We start from the raw sequence: 22267 nt of genomic DNA on the forward strand, positions 1-22267 counted from the left end.
AAATGCCCAAGGCTGAAATTGATAGGTGAGATTATTCATTTACAAATATACAAAGGTTTTATTACTGAATCTTATTTCCAATTTTTAACAAATGTTAAAGAGGCATTTGATAGTGCCCATATTTACTTTAAGCTATATACATGATTTTGTGCCTGCAAAGATGATTTTGTGCCACATCTACTTTCTCATACCACAGACTCACAACGTAACATTCCATTCTTACCATTAGCCTTTGTTCTGTGCAGAGTTCACTATTACACAACAATGTTGTGCAGGAATTTAAATGTATGTCAAGTTGGTTTAAGCCACAAAGTACTAAACTCAGTATCAGTTTTCTCGATTGGCACTTAAAACATGGTCTATGTTAATTTTTGTATTTCTGCTAATGTATGTTTCTCCAATTGCCTTCCACAGTACGCTTGTAATTTGGCTCAGTAAACATTAGTTTTAACTCTGGTAGTGACTGTCGCTTCAAAGGCTCAGACTTTGAGAGGGTGAAAGTGAAAAAATATTAATGAATTTGAAAAATATATGAACATCAAATCAAAGGTCAGAAATTCTTTCAAATTGCATTTGAAATAAAGGATGGCACCTTTACGCTTAAAAACTAACAGTTGAACAGAATATGATTTAGAATCTTGATGCCAACTTTAGATAAGTATGCCTACCTAAGCTATGAAGCACGGTTATGAAAATACAATGGAGGATCTTCCCCTCTCAGGTGAACACTGACGAGTCAGCAGTACAAGTTATGAAAAATTTTATACCTTAGGTTCCGGATGAACTTGGGCTAAGAGGTGACTTCCTTTTTACAAGTCAGCACCTTTCTTTTACATAACATTGAAACATATGTAGATCTGAGAAGCTTGTGCAAGCAACATCAATGCCTAAATGTGCAGGAACCTCAATTCCATTCAGCCTGAGAAAGGCGATTGAAGAAACATACTTTAACTGATATCCCTATATTGTGGTCAAAAGTGTTTTAGAGACAGCCAAGATACATTTTAATACCGTATTAACATATATCTCAAATTACTGAGAAACACTGGTGCATTGTAGTGAATTGGGAAGAGGACAAATTATAAAGATGTGAGGGGAAACAAATGGTGTGACTGTAATATGAGTGGCAGTTTGATACACAATTATATTTAAAAAAAACTAATTCTCATTTGTTTAATGATGAATGGTTGAACTTTTACAGCAGTAGGATGCGATGAAAATATGAGAAACTAGTAGAAAGTTCACCGCAATTTTTTTTTAATAAACCACGGCAGCATGATGAAAATGCAAGAGTCCATCAGTACAGGGATTTGTTAGGAATAGGGCAAGTGTTTACAATGCAAGCAGCTGTACTCCCATACCAACACAAATTTCGGAAGTGTTGACAAAATGGCACTAGCATATTTTTTTTACCATTCTGAGATGGCCTTGGTAAAAAAAAAAAGCAGTAGATGTAATGCAAAAGTGCTTTTAAGGAATACAGGCCAGCCGCAATTTGCTACCAGGACTTCCACAAAAAATAAAAATAAAAAAATAGACTGAAGATGGCCAAAGAGGCAGCAACGAGAGTAGGGGTGGGAAGAATGAGGCAGCAATGGGGAGTATATAATAAAAAATGTGTACACTGTTCCAAAGCAAGAATATTGTCAATGAGGACGGAAAAAGAAGAAGACTGAAAGGAGGTATTGTAGGAGTGCCCTCAAGCATCACAATAGGATGCTAGGCATCATCATAGGGCTAACTCCTCGCCAGACCGGCACTGCAACGTCTGACGGGCCACCACACAAAAGGTGGTGGCTCTTCAACCGGAAAATGATTCTGCAGATCAAATTAGGTCCCCAGAACGTGCTGACAGAGGAGGAAAGGAGAGTAGAAGGTATGTAAAATTGGCTCTGAACACCTAATGACTCGATTTAATGTTTATAGTAAGGGTCAGGCCAAGATTAAAAACAAGTAGGAGTATCAAGGGATTAATGTCTCCTATACTCCTAAAAAAGGGGAAGGAGGAAAGAGTCTTCACTCCTAACACTGGGTCGACATGTTTCGCGCCTACTCGGTCAGGGATTGATCCACTGGCGCTTCATCAGGACCGTTTAGTTGTAACTTCTCCTTAATATACAAAAAACAAAAACAGAAACCGTAAATGCTGGGAGGTCACTTACAGTCTAAGGACCAGTCGTCACAGTCAGTTTAATTATAGGTCGCCCTGCATAAGAGACAAAACACATATGTAAGACAAAGTACAGCAGGAAAACATTGATTGGTGTCTTGCTGAAGAGTAGTGAGTGTGATAGGCATCAGGTCCCAAAGAAAAAATGAGGAGAAAAAGGTAAACGTAATAGAAGGCTTACCATCCCATGTCAAGATAGGGCATCATAGGGACGCGTAAAACCTCATTACCAAGGAGTTCACTAAATATGAAAATTGTAAAAAGTTATGTAATCAAGTAAAACTCAAACATCAGCAGTTGATTAGAATAATGTTTGCACAGGGTTATCACATTTGAATTAATCAATATGAGAAAATTCCATGTCCAAAAAAAATTATGTCTAAAAAAATATATAGTTTCCCTGTGCAAACATTATTCTAATCAACTGCTGATGTTTGAGTTTTACTTGATTACATACCTTTTTACAATTTTCATATTTAGGGAACTCCTTGGTAATGAGGTTTTACGCGTCCCTATGATGCCCTATCTTGACATGGGATGGTAAGCCTTCTATTACGTTTACCTTTTTCTCCTAATTTTTTCTTTGGGACCTCACACTCACTACTCTTCAGCAAGACACCAATCAATGTTTTCCTGCTGTACTTTACCTTACATATGTGTTTTGTCTCTTATGCAGGGCGACCTATAATTACACTGACTGTGACGACTGGTCCACAGACTAAGTGACCTCCCAGCATTTACGGTTTCTATTTTTGTTTTTTGTTTATTAAGGAGAAGTTACAACTAAACGGTCCTGATGAAGCGCCAGTGGATCAATCTCTGACCGAGTAGGCGCGAAACATGTCGACCCAGTGTTAGGAGTGAAGACTCTTTCCTCCTTCCCCTTTTTTAGGAGTATAGGAGACATTAATCCCTTGATACTCCTACTTGTTTTTAATCTTGGCCTGACCCTTACTATAAACATTAAATCGAGTCATTAGGTGTTCAGAGCCAATTTGACATACCTTCTACTCTCCTTTCCTCCTCTGTCAGCACGTTCTGCGGACCTAATTTGATCTGCAGAATCATTTTCCGGTTGAAGAGCCACCACCTTTTGTGTGGTGGCCCGTCAGACGTTGCAGTGCCGGTCTGGCGAGGAGTTAGCCCGATGATGATGCCTAGCATCCCATTGTGATGCTTGAGGGCACTCCTACAATACCTCCTTTCAGTCTTCTTCTTTTTCCGTCCTCATTGACAATATTCTTGCTTTGGAACAGTGTACACATTTTTTAATATAGGTTCATGTATAGGGAGTAAGTACACTGGACCAGAATAATCTCCCAGTCCTTCTTGTATTGGCAGCAATGGGGAGTAGACGTACAGGAGGAGAAAGCAGTAGTCAAAGGAGAGGGACATGAGAGAGAAAGCAATGCTGGGAAGAAGCACACTAGGACAAGGACAACACCAAAGAGGGTAGCGCCTGGGCCCACATCAGGTGCCTACTGCAGCTGGCACCACCCACTGCCCCTGCCAGTGTTGCCAATGACAGTAATAACAGAACTACTGCCCTCACGCACCTACAATGCAGACTATTTCAAGCCCCCAAAGCTATAAGGATGGCTTGGGCAGCAGGTATTGGTAATTTTGAATGCACAGTGAATAAATAAACTCTTGTTGTTGTGCCAATCTCTAAATCAGACAGACAACACCAACATGTGGCAGACTGCCAAAAGTGCGGGTGTTGACAATTAAGTGCCAGTGCCGAGCACCGGCAACTAACGGCTCAAATTAAGCAATGGTAGTGGGAGAAGCATGGGGGGGAGAGAGCAACAGAGTGCGGCGGGGAATAGGTACACAAGGGGGACAACCAGAAAACATATGCATTCTCAAAAAATGCTTAACAAAAAAGTAAACAGTGGTGTCTGAAAAACCTACAGATAGGATCAACCACCAGCATGAAAAGTAAAACCATGCGGGCTGGGTACTAATTTTGTGGTAATAGCTCTGTCAGTGTTTGCACTTGAAGAGCATGGGATGCACCAAGAAGCTATTGTCTGTTTTCCATTCACAAGGTTGTTGAGGTCTTGCCACTAGGAAACACTAAATCATAGCTGTACATAACTGTGCAACGCCCCTCTCCCCTCAAAACATATGCTGAGGTGGTGCAGTGTTCAAGGATCATCCACATTACAAAGTATAGAAAAATTAAATGCATTATGTAGATTTCTTTATGAGAATGCACTTTCAAGACGGAGGATATGGGAAGATTTGGAAAATATTGAAAACACTCTTTAACACTAAACTGCCAATTTGTGCTTATTTATTGAAACTAGAGAAACCTTAGAGGATGCGTAAGAAAAATCTAATAGTTTGAAATCTGGTCTTGTAAATGGTGAAGTAGGCCTGTGGTGCCAGACTGGACAGGGCGAGTGTTTTTAACATAATCCTTGCAGAAATACAAATAGCTCAGCAGCTCCGCCTGCCACGTAGTTCTAGGCGCTCGCAGACCAACACATTCATAATTGTCTAACAGGCAGTGAAGAACACATCTGCAATATGATTAAATGAAAGGTTTATTACAGAGTTGACGAATGCCGCAGCAGCCGTTTATTAAAAGACAGTGATATTTCAGGCTGAGCCTCACCTTCACATGTGATGCCATCCACATCACTCAGCTGGTAGCCTCTGCGGCAGTAACACTGATAGGAACCATATACATTGGCACATTCCTGGCTACAAGGAGTGTCCCTACATTCGTCCACATCTAAAAAGAACAAAAAGAAATGTTACTTTTAAATGTCAATTCCCAACTTTAGAGGTATTATGATACTTAGCACTTTGTTTTTTAACAATATTTCAAAGTCACAGGACTCCAGGCTCTTTCTGTGTGGTTCTGATTTGGTCCGTCATTCCCAGCACATTCAATCATGCAAACTCCTAAACAACCCTCACTTGATGTTTTCTACTGACTGCTAACGCTTTAGTTTAGCCCACGGGTTGCACTGAGCCTTAAATTGTAGTTATACAGTGCCCAATGAGAATGGGAGGTGTATGTTTGGAGCTTCTGAGTTTTCCCTCAGTCTCCCGAGTTCTTTTGGGCGAACTCGCAGCTACAATACAAAATGTAAAACGTCCTTTTGCCCCTTAGTCCCTTTTGCCCAAGATCCCTAGCACAGTTGGAGTTACAACCATGAATAAGTCAATTCCACCTGCAGTTTAAAAACAATCATCTAGGTTCTGATAAGACTTGCTCTCTACAGCTTGACAAGTGTTGCGAAATCTCACATTGAATGCAGCACCTCAAACAATAAACACCTTTTCCTCTCTGTGAACGGGACACCCAGACATACCAGCATCCTTTCTGAAGAAGGAATAGCTGATCAACTTCCACTGAAATGCTACGCATATGAAGAAGCACAGGAACCTCTACACAGGCTCCTCTTTCTGCAGCACAGCCAATAGCTACAAAATACTGAAAAGGTTGTCCAAAGACTGGGACGAAGTATAAGGAGGACTGTCTGATCCAAGACCCCCGAAGTTACCCTTCCTAAATGTTCTTGACATCCTCAGTCCAGTTCCTGTGGCATGCGCTCCAGGAATCCTTAGAATTTCTATTGCTATCATAAATTTGCTTAGGGTACCTTTGTTTATGTGGAGTATGTAATTTCAAAGGCTGTTCTGGTTATACTTGAACTAGTGGAATCCATTAAGAAATGTGGCCTCTTGGGAGTGACCAGTGGCCCTGCTAATAGGTTGTTGTGTCCTCTAGAACAAGGACGAAAGTCTCTAAGAAGATGCAGTGCCAAATTCTAACACCCCTGAGACTAAGACGTGCTCCTGAGACTATGGTGGACATTCTGACTTCGGCGGTCTTTTTCTAAAACCACCGAAGCTGTGGGCGCCAGAAGACCGCCGAACTGTGAGTATGGAAGGATTTCCAGCGCAATTTGGGCGGAAATCCTCCAATAGGCGTGCTGGCGGGTGGAGGCACAGATGCGGTTCCACCGCTGGCCCCGCCCAACCAAAAGGACTCCGCTAGCCTTATTACGACCTGTAATATGGCCTAGCGGTGTCCTGATGGCGGGGCGCTGCCGGCAGTGGGAGTGCCGGGTCCCGACCCTCAGGGGGCAGCACCTTGTCGGACGAGGTAAGTGTCCTCTGCAAGGGGATGGGGCAGGGTATGTGATTGGATATGTGTGAGTGTGTGCGCTTCATGTATGAGGGGTGAAAGGGGGTGTTTATGCATGTATGCGTGTCTCTGTGTAAATGTGGTGACGGGGATGCATGTGTAGGTGAATGTGAATGCTGGGTCGGGGTGCGTGTGTGCATGCAAGTAGACAGGGGTGGGGGTTGTGTGCGTATAAATGTTGAGGAAAGGAGGGGGGGGGAGGATGGAGTGTGAATGCGTGCCAATGGGGGTGAATGTAGTGAGTGCGTGTGTGAGTGGGTGTGTTGTGCGTGTATGTATGAATTTAGGGGGTGCTGAGTGTGTGTGCGCGTGTGTGTAAGGGTGTTGTGAGTGTGAGTGAGTGTCAGGGTGTGCGTATCTGTGGCTGTGTGCATGTATGCGGGGGTAAGTACGGGGATCGGGGTTTGGGGAGTAAGAAGGTGTATGCAGAGGGGTGGGGAGTCACTACTGGGAGCGGGGTGGTACTGGGGGTTCAGGTAGATGGGTGATGGGAATGTTGTAAGGGGAGGGGGTGAGGGGCTCTTGGGTAGATGGGGGTTGGGGGAAGTTGCATACCGGCGACATGAATGGTAATTCCTGTCACTAGTAGCCTTTCTGCCAGGGATTTCATGGTGGTGCTACCACCACGAAAACGCTGGCGGAAAGGAGACTTGTGATACCACCGGCGGTAATGGGTGGGCCTCTGGGCCAGAGATGCTTATCTCCGGCCCACCGGTTCGACCGCCCTGGCGGTAAGCACGGAAAAGTATCAGATTGGCACAGGCCAAACTGCCACACTCATAATGTGATGGTCTTCACCACTGGCCCGTCGGCGGTGAGGCCAGGGTCAGAATGACCAACTATGTTCCTCTAGAAGAAAGCTCTGCAAGAGAAGACAGGATCCTTAAGCTGGCCAGGAGCACTGCCCCCAACAATGGAACTCTGTATTGCTTGGCTCTCAAAAGGTGCTATGACCCAGTCACTAAATCTCGCTGGCGATACTCAGTGGGAAAATAAATCTTAACCAATCTGGGTACTGTGTGCAGGGCTGCGTTATGGCCATCCATGCTAGTAACTCCATAGGAGTTCCACAATTCTCAACTTATAGAAAACAGTCATTTTTCCTAAACAGTGAAAATATTGCATGCACACAAGCTAAACACTGTTCCTCAAATGAAGTTACAGTAATACTAGCCCCATCCTTGTTCCCAAATTCATCATTGCCTGAATCCCAAGTGTCAAGCACTCCATGATAACTCAAAATGATCTCCATTAAGCTCTGCATTCAGATGTTTATTTAGGATACAGGATGGCCTGGCATCCTGCCATTTAAAATCAGCCAATAAGATGACCGTCATAAACATATTTTTAATGCTTGGACGTTCCATGCACCTTGCCAATGTTTTGTTCTAGCAAAACGGTGTTATTATTTTAAAGGCAATTAACTGTTATTAACTAACAGCTCAGACAGTGAATAAAATACATATATTTTTTAATATTATCAACATTGGTTTCACATAATGTATCTCTTTAGGGCGGCGGTTCTCAACCTTTTGACTTCTGTGGACCCCTAGTTAAAGAGTACTGGAACTGAGGGACCCCCCATTGAATCATTACTGGATTCCAGGGACCGCTACTGAGCCATTATTGGAAGCCAGGGGTCCCAGCGTATGCAGGCTCGATGAGTTACACCACAAACAATACACCAAAATACAGAAAGAAGTATTCATCAAACAAATACAGAACTAATGAAATATTTTATTTAATTCACAACCTTAAAAAAATCAGAATTTTAATTTAAATAGAAGGTTGGAGTTTTTCTCAATTCAATTGAGCCCATATATCATTAATACTATATTCTGTTGTTTTTGGATACACTTACACTCTTCCCACAAATCAATCTGAGGATACCAACTAAATTTTTAGGATTCCAATTTCAAATTCCTTCGCATTTAATCTGTTAATATTTGATTATCCAACACTTTTTATCGGTTTGTTGCATTCTAGCCTCGGAAGGTTGCCTCCCATTTATTTTCATAATTTTATAAATTCAGTCTCCAACCGACGCCTCAACACTACCATCAAGGAATCCATATTTTAGGTTGAACAATAAAGTTTTCACAAAAATAAGAGGTGCCTTCCCATTGTTTTACCCATGTCTGAGTTCACTGTGCAGTACCATACCTTCACAAGACCTTCCATCAATTGAAAGCTTAAAGCCTACGGTACAGCTACAGTAGTAAGATCCTGGAGTGTTTTCGCATTTGTGGGCGCAGATGCGTCCTGGATAGCGCCTGCATTCATTGATATCTAGAGCATCAAAAAAGAACATTAAATGCTATTTTTCTGCAAATAGAGAAGTTAAAACAATCAAAACAGCAGATGGGTACGGTGAATAGCCTTGTTAAAAAGCTGATGTGAGACCCCTGCCACAACGCAGAACTATAGGTGCCCAAATTATTGAACCAAACTAACAGCTGACTTTCTTCTGCATTAAAACTAGTTGTTTTAGGAAAATCACGCAATGTAATGAGACAGAGAGGGTTGACCTATTACGTCTCGCTCTAAGTGGAAGTGGCTCCAAAAGATGAGGCTTCACATTTGTTTATAGACAAATACAATTATTTCTGTTTTGAACTCGGTAATTACTTATGCTATATATTGCATTAATATTGCATTAATTATGATCCTGCTACAAAACTAAAGGAATGGCTCCATGCCTCCCATGCCCGTAATCATGTCATAAGCCTTCTAAGTTTACGGTAAGCCTTTATGGCAACGAGTTGCCAGGTTATTGGATCATGCAACTTACCAGCACAAGTTCTACTGATGGTGTCGAAATAGAAGCCAGTTCGGCACTCGCATCGATAACTTCCGGGGGAATTGTTGCAGACATGACCTTCTCCACATGGTTGAGGAGCAGCTGCACACTCATTTATGTCTAGCAAACAAAGCAAAAAAAGGTAGTAACAGAAAACCTAATTCCAATGCGACCTCATGAACGTACAAGAAGCAATTTCGGTATACCAGTTACCATTCATTGCATATCATTTTTAATGTTTTCTGCTTCGTTTTAGTCGTTACTCACCTTCACATCTTGAGCCATCTGCTGTGAGGTGATAGCCTCTCCCACAGTTTAAGACGTGTCGCTGGCAGGTGAAAGAACCTTCATTGTTAATGCAAGTCTGTCCCGGAGGGCAAGGAGGATTGGTACGCAAGCACTCATTGATATCTGTATCGACAAAGACAAGGGCCAAAAGCTTGAACAACACACCTGCTGGTTGCATAGAGCAGTGGATGCCAACCGTTTGACTTCTGTGGACATATACTTTATCGTTACTGGATTCCTGGGACCCCCACTGAATCCTTATTGGAATCTGGGGAACCCCAAATGAGTCATTACTCAATGCAGGGGACCCCAGCCTAAACAATGAAAATGATTTGAAGCGTAAAAAAAAAAACACAAAAAAAATTACAGAAACAAGCATTCATTTAACACATTCGCAAATAATAATACTTTATTTAATCTGCAAACAAATATAAATGTAAAAAGATAATAATTTAATATGAAGTTTAGATCTTTTCTAAATTCAATTGAAGCCACACATCGTCCATACTATTTTCTGTTTAATGCACCCGCACTGCTCCCAAAAATCAATTTGAGGATACTAATTAATTTTTAGCCTCCAATTTTAAAATCCTTGATAGTTACAGTATTTTTTAACATTTTTAATTGTACATTTAGCCACTTTATTTATATATACTGTAAGGAAATGCCTCCTTGGCATGGTTACCCCCTGACTTTTTGCCTTTGCTGATGCTATGTTTTGATTTGAAAGCGTGCTGAGGCCTGCTAACCAGGCCCCAGCACCAGTGTTCTTTCCCTAACCTGTACTTTTGTTTACACAATTGGCACACCCTGGCATCCAGGTAAGTCCCTTGTAACTGGTACTCCTGGTACCAAGGGCCCTGATGCCAGGGAAGGTCTCTAAGGGCTGCAGCATATCTTATGCCACCCTGGGGACCCCTCACTCAGCACAGACACACTGCTTGCCAGCTTGTGTGTGCTGGTGAGGACAAAACGAGTAAGTCGACATGGCACTCCCCTCAGGGTGCCATACCAACCTCACACTGCCTATGCAGTATAGATAAGTCACCCCCCTCTAGCAGGCCTTACAGCCCTAAGGCAGGGTGCACTATACCATGGGTGAGGGCACCAGTGCATGAGCACTGTGCCCCTACAGTGTCTAAGCAAAACCTTAGACATTGTAAGTGCAGGGTAGCCATAAGAGTATATGGTCTGGGAGTCTGTCAAACACGAACTCCACAGCACCATAATGGCTACACTGAAAACTGGGAAGTTTGGTATCAAACTTCTCAGCACAATAAATGCACACTGATGCCAGTGTACATTTTATTGTAAAATACACCCCAGAGGGCACCTTAGAGGTGCCCCCTGAAACCTTAACCGACAACCTGTGTATGCTGACTGGTTCTAGCAGCCTGCCACACTCGAGACATGGCCTCAAAGGCTCACCCCCTTTGTTCCAGCACCACAGGGCATTCCAGCTAGAGGACTTGCCCACCCCCTCCGGCCACGGCCCCACTTTTGGCGGCAAGGCCGGAGGAGATAATGAGAAAAACAAGGAGGAGTCACTGACCAGTCAGGACAGCCCCTAAGGCAACCTGAGCTGAAGTGACTCTGACTTTTAGGAATCCTCCATCTTGCAGATGGAGGATCCCCCCAATAGGGATAGGAATGTGACCCCTTCCCCTTGAGAGGAGGCACAAAGAGGGTGTAGCCACCCTCAGGGCTAGTAGCTATTGGCTACTGCCCTCCCTGACCTAAACACACCCCTAAATTCTGTATTTAGGGGCTCCCCTGAACCTAGGAACTCAGATTCCTGCAACCTAAGAAGAAGAGGACTGCTGAGCTGAAAAACCCTGCAGAGAAGACGGAGACAGCAACTGCTTTGGCCCCAGCCCTACCGGCCTGTCTCACCCCTTCGGAAGAAAACTGCTCCAGCGACGCTTTCATCAGGACCAGCGACCTCTGAATCCTCAGAGGACTGCCCTGCTCTAAAAGGACCAAGAAATTCCCGAGAACAGCAGCCCTGTTCAACAAAGCCTGCAACTTTGTTTCCAGAGGAGCAACTTTAAAGACCCCTGCAATTCCCGCCAGAAGCGTGAGACTTGCAACACTGCACCCGGCGACCCCGACTCGATTGGTGAAGAAACAACGCTACAGGGAGGACCCCCCGGCGACTCCAAGACTGTGAGTAACCAAAGTTGTCCACCCTGAGCCCCCTACAGCGACGCCTGCAGAGGGAATCCCGAGGCTCCCCCTGACCGCGACTGTCTGAATCCAAAATCCTGACGCCTGGAAAAGACCCTGCACCCGCAGCCCCCAGGACCTGAAGGATCAGAACTCCAGTGCAGGAGTGACCCCCAGGAGGCCCTCTCCCTTGCCCTGGTGTTGGCTACCCCGAGGAGCCCCCCCCCCTTGCCTGCCTGCTTCGCTGAAGAGACCCCTTGGTCTCCCATTGAAACCTATTGAAAACCTGACGCGTGTTTGCACACTGCACCCAGCCGCCCCCGTGCTCCTGAGGGTGTACTTTCTGTGCTGACTTGTGTCCCCCCCAGTTCCCTACAAAACCCCCCTGGTCTGCCCTCCGAAGACGCAGGTACTTACCTGCTGGCAGACTGGAACCGGGGCACCCCCTTCTCCATTGAAGCCTATGTGTTTTGGGCACCACCTTGAAATCTGCACCTGACCGGCCCTGAGCTGCTGGTGTGGTAACTTTGGGGTTGCTCTGAACCCCCAATGGTGGGCTACCTTGGACCCCAATCTGAACCCCGTAGGTGGTTTACTTACCTGCAAGAACTAACAATAACTTACCTCCCCCAGGAACTGTTGAAAATTGCACTGTGTCTAGTTTTAAAGTAGCTATATGTGTTTTATTTCAAAAGTATATATGCTATTGTGATTATTCAAAGTTCGTAAAGTACTTACCTGCAATACCTTTCAAATGCGATATTACATGTAGAATTTGAACCTGTGGTTCTTAAAATAAACTAAGAAAATATATTTTTCTATACAAAAACCTATTGGCCTGGAATTGTCTCTGAGTGTGTGTTCCTCATTTATTGCCTGTGTGTATGTACAACAAATGCTTAACACTACTCCTTTGATAAGCCTACTGCTCGACCACACTACCACAAAATAGAGCATTAGTATTATATCTTTTTGCCACTATCTTACCTCTAAGGGGAACCCTTGGACTCTGTGCATACTATTCCTTACTTTGAAATAGTGCATACAGAGCCAACTTCCTACATTGGTGGCAGCAGTGGGATACAAGACTTTGCATTTGCTGGACTACTCAGCCAATACCTGATCACACGACAAATTCCAAAAATTGTCATTAAAAATTGATTTTTGCAATTTGAACTATTTTTCTACATTTTTAAAAGTCCTGCTAGGGCCTTGTGTTAGTCTCTGTTAGCATTTCTTTTAGAGTTTAAAAGTTTTGTGAAACTTTGAATTAGATTCTAGAACTAGTGTTAGATTCTTAAAAAGTATTCCAACTTTTAGAAACATAATGTCTAGTGCAGAGATAAATGTGGAGGAACTCGACCTCACACCTTACCTCCATCTTAAGATGAGGGCGCTAAGTCACTCTGCAAAATTAAGAAAATCACAATTAGCTCAAGACCCTCCAAACAACAGCTCCAGGAGCTTTTGGCAGAGTTTGAAAAAGCCAACCCCTCTGGGGATAACACAGAAGATGATGATAGTGACTTAGAGGAGAATTCCCCTCCTCCAGTCCTACTTAGGGAGAACAGGGCCACTCAAGCCCTATCTCCAAGTATACTAGTCAGAGATGCTGCTTCCCTCACATGAGGGACCAGCACCTCTGAAATCACTGAGGATAACTCCAGTGAAGAGGACATCCAGTTAGCCAGGATGGCCAAAAGATTGGTTTTGGAAAGACAGATCCTAGCCATAGAAAGGGAAAGACAAGAGATGGGCCTAGGTCCCATCAATGGTGGCAGCAACCAAACTAGGGTCAGAGATTCTCCTGAAATGTTAAAAATCCCTAAAGGGATTGTGACTAAATATGAAGATGGTGATAACATCACCAAATGGTTCACAGCTTTTGAGAGGGCTTGTGTAACCAGAAAAGTCAACAGATCTCACTGGGGTGCTCTCCTTTGGGAAATGTTCACTGGAAAGTGTAGGGATAGACTCCTCACACTCTCTGGAAAAGATGCAGAATATTATGACCTCATGAAGGGAACCCTGATTGAGGGCTTTGGATTCTCCACTGAGGAGTATAGGATTACATTCAGGGGGGCTCAAAAATCCTCGAGCCAGACCTGGGTTGATTTTGTAGACTACTCAGTGAAAACACTGGATGGTTGGATTCAAGGCAGTGGTGTAAATGATTATGATGGGCTGTACAATGTATTTGTGAAAGAACATCTGTTAAGTAATTGTTTCAATGATAAACTGCATCAGCATCTGGTAGACCTAGGACCAATTTCTCCCCAAGAATTGGGAAAGAAGGCGGACCATTGGGTCAAGACTAGGGTGACCAAGACTTCCACAGGGAGTGACCAAAAGAAAGGGGTCACAAAGCCTCCCCAGGGGAAGGGTGTTGAGACATCCAAAAACAAAAATAGTAAAGAGTCTTCTACAGGCCCCCAAAAACCTGCACAGGAGGGTGGGCCCAGAGCCTCTTCACAAAACAATTTTGGGTACAAGGGTAAAAACTTTGATCCCAAAAAGACCTGGTGTCATAGCAGTAATCAGCCTGGACACCAAACTGGAGACAAGGCCTGTCCTAAGAAAAGTACCACTTCTAACTCCACTCCAGCTAACACTGGAATGGCTAGTCTCCAAGTGGGATCAACAGTGTGCCCAGAGCAAATCAGGTGTCACACTGAAGCTACATTAGTCTCTGAGGGTGGGGTGGATTTAGCCACACTGGCTGCCTGGCCTCCTAACATGCAAAAATACAGGCAGCAGCTCTTAATTAATGGGACAAGTGTAGAAGGCCTGAGGGATACAGGTGCCAGTGTCACCATGGTGACAGAGAAACTGGTTTCCCCTGGTCAATACCTGGCTGGACAAACTTATCCAGTCACCAACGCTGACAATCAGACTAAAGTACATCCCATGGCTATGGTAACTTTAGAGTGAGGAGGGGTCAATGGCCTGAAACAGGTGGTGGTCTCCTCAAATATCCCAGTAGACTGTTTGCTTGGAAATGACCTGGAGTCCTCAGCATGGGCTGAGGTAGAACTGAAAACCCATGCGGCCATGCTGGGTTATCCCTGAACTGGTGTGTGTCAAGACAAGGGCACAGTGCAAGGCTCAGGGTGAAAAAATAGAGCTGGAGTCTGGGAAAAGGGCCCAGCCTACCAAGAGGAAAGGAAAGACAACTGGGAAACCAGCTGCATCACAACAACAAAAAGAGAACCTCTCTTCTCAGGAAGAAGTTCTGCCCTCTGAGGGAACTGAGCCTATGGAGTTGGAACCTTATCAGGTTGAACTCTTAGGCCCAGGGGGACCCTCAAGGGAGCAGTTGTGTAAGGGGCAAGAAACCTGTCCCTCTCTTGAAGGCCTTAGGCAGCAAGCTGCTGAAGAGTCCAATGGCAAGAAAACTGGAACACATAGGGTCTATTGGGAAGATGGACTCCTGTACACTGAGGCAAGAGATCCCAAACCTGGTGCCACTAGGAGAGTGGTAGTGCCTCAGGAGTTCAGAGAGTTCATACTGACCTTAGCCCATGATATTCCCCTTGTTGGGCATTTGGGACAAACCAAGACGTGGGAGAGACTAGTGAACCACTTCTACTGGCCCAACATGTCCCAGAAAGTTAAGGAGTTGTGTGTCTCCTGTACCACCTGTCAAGCCAGAGGTAAGACAGGTGGACATCCAAAGGCCCCCCTCATTCCACTTCCAGTGGTGGGGGTCCCCTTTGAAAGAGTGGGTGTGGACATAGTGTGTCCACTTGAACCTCCCACAGCCTCAGGAAATATGTACATCCTAGTAGTAGTGGATCATGCTACTAGGTATCCTGAAGCTATTCCCCTTAGGTCGACTACTGCCCCTGCAGTAGCCAAGGCCCTCATTGGTATCTTAACCAGAGTGGGTTTCCCTAAGGAGGTGGTGTCTGACAGAGGTACCAACTTCATGTCAGCATACCTGAAACACATGTGGAATGAGTGTGGAGTGACTTATAAATTCACTACACCCTATCATCTACCAACTAATGGCCTTGTTGAGAGATTCAACAAGACATTAAAGGGCATGATCATGGGGCTCCCAGAAAAACTCAAAAGGAGATGGGATGTCCTCTTGCCATGTCTGCTCTTCGCTTACAGAGAGGTGCCTCAGAAGGGAGTAGGGTTCTCACCCTTTGAACTTCTGTTTGGCCACCCTGTAAGGGGACCACTAGCTCTTGTGAAAGAAGGCTGGGAGAGACCTCTTCATGAGCCTAAACAAGACATAGTGGACTATGTACTTGGCCTTCGCTCACGGATGGCAGAGTACATGGAAAAGGCAAGCAAAAACCTTGAGGCCAGCCAACAGCTCCAGAAGTTTGGGTATGACCAAAAGGCTGCAATGGTTGAATTTTAGCTAGGGCAGAAAGTCTGGGTTTTGGAACCTGTGGCTCCCAGGGCACTTCAGGACAGATGGAGTGGCCCTTACCCAGTGCTAGAGAAGAAGAGTCAGGTCACCTACCTGGTGGACCTAGGCACTAGCAGGAGCCCCAAGAGGGTGATCCATGTGAACCGCCTTAAGCTCTTCCATGATAGGGCTGATGTGAATCTGTTAATAGTAACAGATGAGGACCAGGAAGCTGAGAGTGAACCTCTCCCTGATCTCCTTTCATCAAACCCTAAGGATGGCTCAGTTAATGGAGTGATCTATTCAGACACCCTCTCTGACCAACAGCAATCTGATTGTAGGAAGGTCCTGCAACAGTTTGCTGAGCTCTTTTCCCTAACCCCTGGTCAGACACACCTGTGTACCCATGATGTGGACACAGGAGACAGCATGCCTGTCAAAAACAAAATCTTCAGACAGTCTGACCAAGTTAAGGAAAGCATCAAGGTGGAAGTCCACAAGATGCTGGAGTTGGGAGTAATTGAGCACTCTGGCAGCCCCTGGGCTAGCCCAGTGGTCTTAGTCCCCAAACCTCACACCAAAGATGGAAAGAGAGAGATGAGGTTTTGTGTGGACTACAGAGGACTTAATTCTGTCACCAAGACAGATGCCCATTCCTAGAGCTGATGAACTGATTGACAAATTAGGTGCTGCCAAATTCTTAAGTACCTTTGACTTAACAGCAGGGTACTGGCAAATCAAAATGGCACCTGGAGCAAAAGAAAAGACAGCATTCTCCACACCTGATGGGCATTATCAGTTCATTGTTATGCCCTTTGGTTTAAAGAATTCCCCTGCCACCTTCCAAAGGTTGGTGAATCAAGTCCTTGCTGGTTTGGAGTCCTTCAGTGCAGCTTATCTTGATGATATTGCTGTCTTTAGCTCCAGCTGGCAGGATCACCTGGTCCACCTGAAGAAGGTTTTGAAGGCTCTGCAATCAGCAGGCCTCTCTATCAAGGCATCCAAATGCCAGATAGGGCAGGGAACTGTGGTTTACTTGGGACACCTTGTAGGTGGAGGCCAAGTTCAGCCACTCCAGCCTAAGATCCAGACTATTCTGGACTGAGCAGCTCCAAAAACCCAGACTCAAGTCAGGGAATTCCTTGGCTTGACTGGGTACTATAGGAGGTTTGTGAAGGGATATGGATCCATAGTGGCAGCCCTCACAGAACTCACCTCCAAGAAAATGCCCAAGAAGGTAAACTGGACTGTAGAATGCCAACAGGCCTTTGACACCCTGAAACAAGCAATGTGCACAGCACCAGTTCTAAAAGCTCCAGATTACTCCAAGCAGTTCATTGTGCAGACAGATGCCTCTGAACATGGGATAGGGGCAGTTTTGTCCCAAACAAATGATGATGGCCTTGACCAGCCTGTTGCTTTCATTAGCAGGAGGTTACTCCCCAGGGAGCAGCGTTGGAGTGCCATTGAGAGGGAGGCCTTTGCTGTGGTTTGGTCCCTGAAGAAGCTGAGACCATACCTCTTTGGTACTCACTTTGTAGTTCAAACTGACCACAGACCTCTCAGATGGCTGATGCAAATGAAAGGTGAAAATCCAAAACTGTTGAGGTGGTCCATCTCCCTACAGGGAATGGACTTTATAGTGGAACACAGACCTGGGACTGCCCATGCCAATGCAGATGGCCTTTCCAGGTTCTTCCACTTAGAAAATGAAGACTCTCTTGGGAAAGGTTAGTCTCATCCTCTTTCATTTTGGGGGGGGGGGGGGTGGGGGGGGGGATGGGTTGTGTAAGGAAATGCCTCCTTGGCATGGTTACCCCCTGACTTTTTGCCTTTGCTGATGCTATGTGTAGGAAGTTGGCTCTGTATGTGCTATTTCAAAGTAAGGAATAGCATGCACAGAGTCCAAGGGTTCCCCTTAGAGGTAAAATAGTGGTAAAAATAGATAATACTAATGCTCTATTTTGTGGTAGTGTGGTCGAGCAGTAGGCTTATCCAAGGAGTAGTGTTAAGCATTTGTTGTACATACACATAGACAATAAATGAGGTACACACACTCAGAGACAAATCCAGCCAATAGGTTTTTATATAGAAAAATATCTTTTCTTAGTTTATTTTAAGAACCACAGGTTCAAATTCTACATGTAATATCTCGTTCGAAAGGTATTGCAGGTAAGTACTTTAGGAACTTCAAATCATCAAAATTGCATGTATACTTTTCAAGTTGTTGACAAATATCTGTTTTAAAAGTGGACACAGTGCAATTTTCACAGTTCCTAGGGGAGGTAAGTTTTGGTTAGTTTTACCAGGTAAGTAGGACACTTACAGGGTTCAGTTCTTGGTCCAAGGTAGCCCACCGTTGGGGGTTCAGAGCAACCCCAAAGTCACCACACCAGCAGCTCAGGGCCGGTCAGGTGCAGAGTTCAAAGTGGTGCCCAAAACACATAGGCTAGAATGGTGAGAAGGGGGTGCCCCGGTTCCGGTCTGCTTGCAGGTAAGTACCCGCGTCTTCGGAGGGCAGACCAGGGGGGTTTTGTAGGGCACCGGGGGGGACACAAGTCCACACAGAAATTTCACCCTCAGCGGCGCGGGGGCGGCCGGGTGCAGTGTAGAAACAAGCGTCGGGTTCGCAATGTTAGTCTATGAGAGATCTCGGGATCTCTTCAGCGCTGCAGGCAGGCAAGGGGGGGATTCCTCGGGGAAACCTCCACTTGGGCAAGGGAGAGGGACTCCTGGGGGTCACTTCTCCAGTGAAAGTCCGGTCCTTCAGGTCCTGGGGGCTGCGGGTGCAGGGTCTCTCCCAGGCGTCGGGACTTTAGGTTCAAAGAGTCGCGGTCAGGGGAAGCCTCGGGATTCCCTCTGCAGGCGGCGCTGTGGGGGCTCAGGGGGGACAGGTTTTGGTACTCACAGTATCAGAGTAGTCCTGGGGTCCCTCCTGAGGTGTTGGATCGCCACCAGCTGAGTCGGGGTCGCCGGGTGCAGTGTTGCAAGTCTCACGCTTCTTGCGGGGAGCTTGCAGGGTTCTTTAAAGCTGCTGGAAACAAAGTTGCAGCTTTTCTTGGAGCAGGTCCGCTGTCCTCGGGAGTTCCTTGTCTTTTCGAAGCAGGGGCAGTCCTCAGAGGATGTCGAGGTCGCTGGTCCCTTTGGAAGGCGTCGCTGGAGCAGGATCTTTGGAAGGCAGGAGACAGGCCGGTGAGTTTCTGGAGCCAAGGCAGTAGTTGTCTTCTGGTCTTCCTCTGCAGGGGTTTTCAGCTAGGCAGTCCTTCTTCTTGTTGTTGCAGGAATCTAATTTTCTAGGGTTCAGGGTAGCCCTTAAATACTAAATTTAAGGGCGTGTTTAGGTCTGGGGGGTTAGTAGCCAATGGCTACTAGCCCTGAGGGTGGGTACACCCTCTTTGTGCCTCCTCCCAAGGGGAGGGGGTCACAATCCTAACCCTATTGGGGGAATCCTCCATCTGCAAGATGGAGGATTTCTAAAAGTTAGAGTCACTTCAGCTCAGGACACCTTAGGGGCTGTCCTGACTGGCCAGTGACTCCTCCTTGTTTTTCTCATTATTTTCTCCGGCCTTGCCGCCAAAAGTGGGGCCTGGCCGGAGGGGGCGGGCAACTCCACTAGCTGGAGTGTCCTGCTGGGTTGGCACAAAGGAGGTGAGCCTTTGAGGCTCACCGCCAGGTGTGACAATTCCTGCCTGGGAGAGGTGTTAGCATCTCCACCCAGTGCAGGCTTTGTTACTGGCCTCAGAGTGACAAAGGCACTCTCCCCATGGGGCCAGCAACATGTCTCGGTTTGTGGCAGGCTGCTAAAACTAGTCAGCCTACACAGATAGTCGGTTAAGTTTCAGGGGGCACCTCTAAGGTGCCCTCTGTGGTGTATTTTTCAATAACATGTACACTGGCATCAGTGTGCATTTATTGTGCTGAGAAGTTTGATACCAAACTTCCCAGTTTTCAGTGTAGCCATTATGGTGCTGTGGAGTTCGTGTTTGACAGACTCCCAGACCATATACTCTTATGGCTACCCTGCACTTACAATGTCTAAGGTTTTGTTTAGACACTGTAGGGGTACCATGCTCATGCACTGGTACCCTCACCCATGGTATAGTGCACCCTGCCTTAGGGCTGTAAGGCCTGCTAGAGGGGTGTCTTACCTATACTGCATAGGCAGTGAGAGGCTGGCATGGCACCCTGAGGGGAGTGCCATGTCGACTTACTCGTTTTGTCCTCACTAGCACACACAAGCTGGCAAGCAGGGTGTCTGTGCTGAGTGAGAGGTCTCCAGGGTGGCATAAGACATGCTGCAGCCCTTAGAGACCTTCCTTGGCATCAGGGCCCTTGGTACTAGAAGTACCAGTTACAAGGGACTTATCTGGATGCCAGGGTCTGCCAATTGTGGATACAAAAGTACAGGTTAGGGAAAGAACACTGGTGCTGGGGCCTGGTTAGCAGGCCTCAGCACACTTTCAATTGTAAACATAGCATCAGCAAAGGCAAAAAGTCAGGGGGCAACCATGCCAAGGAGGCATTTCCTTACACAACCCCCCCCCAAACGAAAGAGGATGAGACTAACCTTTCCCAAGAGAGTCTTCATTTTCTAAGTGGAAGAACCTGGAAAGGCCATCTGCATTGGCATGGGCAGTCCCAGGTCTGTGTTCCACTATAAAGTCCATTCCCTGTAGGGAGATGGACCACCTCAACAGTTTAGGATTTTCACCTTTCATTTGCATCAGCCATTTGAGAGGTCTGTGGTCAGTTTGAACTAGGAAGTGAGTCCCAAAGAGGTATGGTCTCAGCTTCTTCAGGGACCAAACCACAGCAAAGGCCTCCCTCTCAATGGCACTCCAACGCTGCTCCCTGGGGAGTAACCTCCTGCTAATGAAAGCAACAGGCTGGTCAAGGCCATCATCATTTGTTTGGGACAAAACTGCCCCTATCCCATGTTCAGAGGCATCAGTCTGCACAATGAACTGCTTAGAATAATCTGGAGCTTTGAGAACTGGTGCTGAGCACATTGCCTGTTTCAGGGTGTCAAAGGCCTGTTGGCATTCCACAGTCCAGTTCACTTTCTTGGGCATTTTCTTGGAGGTGAGTTCAGTGAGGGCTGTCACAATGGATCCATATCCCTTCACAAACCTCCTGTAATACCCAGTCAAGCCAAGGAATGCCCTGACTTGAGTCTGGGTTTTTGGAGCTACCCAGTCCAGAATAGTCTGGATCTTGGGTTGGAGTGGCTGAACTTGGCCTCCACCTACAAGGTGGCCCAAGTAAACCACAGTTCCCTGCCCTATCTGGCATTTGGATGCCTTGATAGAGAGGCCTGCAGATTGCAGAGCCTTCAAAACCTTCCTCAGGTGGACCAGGTGATCCTGCCAGGTGGAGCTAAAGACAGCAATATCATCAAGATAAGCTGTGCTAAAGGACTCCAAGCCAGCAAGGACTTGATTCACCAACCTTTGGAAGGTGGCAGGGGCATTCTTTAAACCAAAGGGCATAACAGTAAACTGATAATGCCCATCAGGTGTGGAGAATGCTGTCTTTTCTTTTGCTCCAGGTGCCATTTTTATTTGCCAGTACCCTGCTGTCAAGTCAAAGGTACTTAGAAATTTGGCAGCACCTAATTTATCAATGAGCTCATCAGCTCTTGGAATTGGATGGGCATCTGTCTTGGTGACAGAATTGAGCCCTCTGTAGTCCACACAAAACCTCATCTCTTTCTTTCCATCTTTGGTGTGAGGCTTGGGGACTAAGACCACTGGGCTAGCCCAGGGGCTGTCAGAGCGCTCAATTACTCCCAATTCCAGCATCTTGTGGACTTCCACCTTGATGCTTTCCTTAACATGGTCAGACTGTCTAAAGATTTTGTTTTTGACAGGCATGCTGTCTCCTGTGTCCACATCATGGGTACACAGGTGTGTCTGACCAGGGGTTAAGGAGAAGAGTTCAGGAAACTGTTGTAGGACTCTCCTACAATCAGCTTGCTGTTGGCCAGAGAGGGTGTCTGAGTAGATCACTCCATCTACTGTGCCATCTTTTGGGTCTGATGACAGAAGATCAGGGAGAGGTTCACTCTCTGCTTCCTGATCCTCATCTGTTACCATCAACAGATTCACATCAGCCCTGTCATGGAAGAGCTTAAGGCGGTTCACATGGATCACCCTCTTGGGGCTCCTGCTTGTGCCCAGGTCCACCAAGTAGGTGACCTGACTCTTCCTCTCTAGTACTGGGTAAGGGCCACTCCATTTGTCCTGGAGTGCCCTGGGAGCCACAGGCTCCAGAACCCAGACTTTCTGCCCTGGTTGGAACTCAACCAGT

General features: G+C 46.0%; 1 protein-coding gene across 3 annotated transcripts in view; it reads right to left on the reverse strand.

The window, feature by feature from the left end:
* FBLN1 (fibulin 1) overlaps positions 1 to 22267 on the reverse strand; it is a 766403-nt gene that overhangs the window by 421427 nt on the left and 322709 nt on the right. For all 3 annotated transcript variants that reach the window (XM_069228256.1, XM_069228253.1, XM_069228255.1), the window contains exons 9-12: positions 9406 to 9549; positions 9130 to 9258; positions 8502 to 8627; positions 4794 to 4913 (exon numbers count right to left, since the gene is read on the reverse strand). In XM_069228256.1, coding sequence (XP_069084357.1) covers positions 4794 to 4913; positions 8502 to 8627; positions 9130 to 9258; positions 9406 to 9549 — 519 coding nt within the window. The remainder of the gene's footprint in view (positions 1 to 4793; positions 4914 to 8501; positions 8628 to 9129; positions 9259 to 9405; positions 9550 to 22267) is intronic.

The sequence above is a fragment of the Pleurodeles waltl genome, chromosome 4_1 (assembly GCF_031143425.1).
Source record: "Pleurodeles waltl isolate 20211129_DDA chromosome 4_1, aPleWal1.hap1.20221129, whole genome shotgun sequence".
NCBI classification, from domain to species: domain Eukaryota; kingdom Metazoa; phylum Chordata; class Amphibia; order Caudata; family Salamandridae; genus Pleurodeles; species Pleurodeles waltl.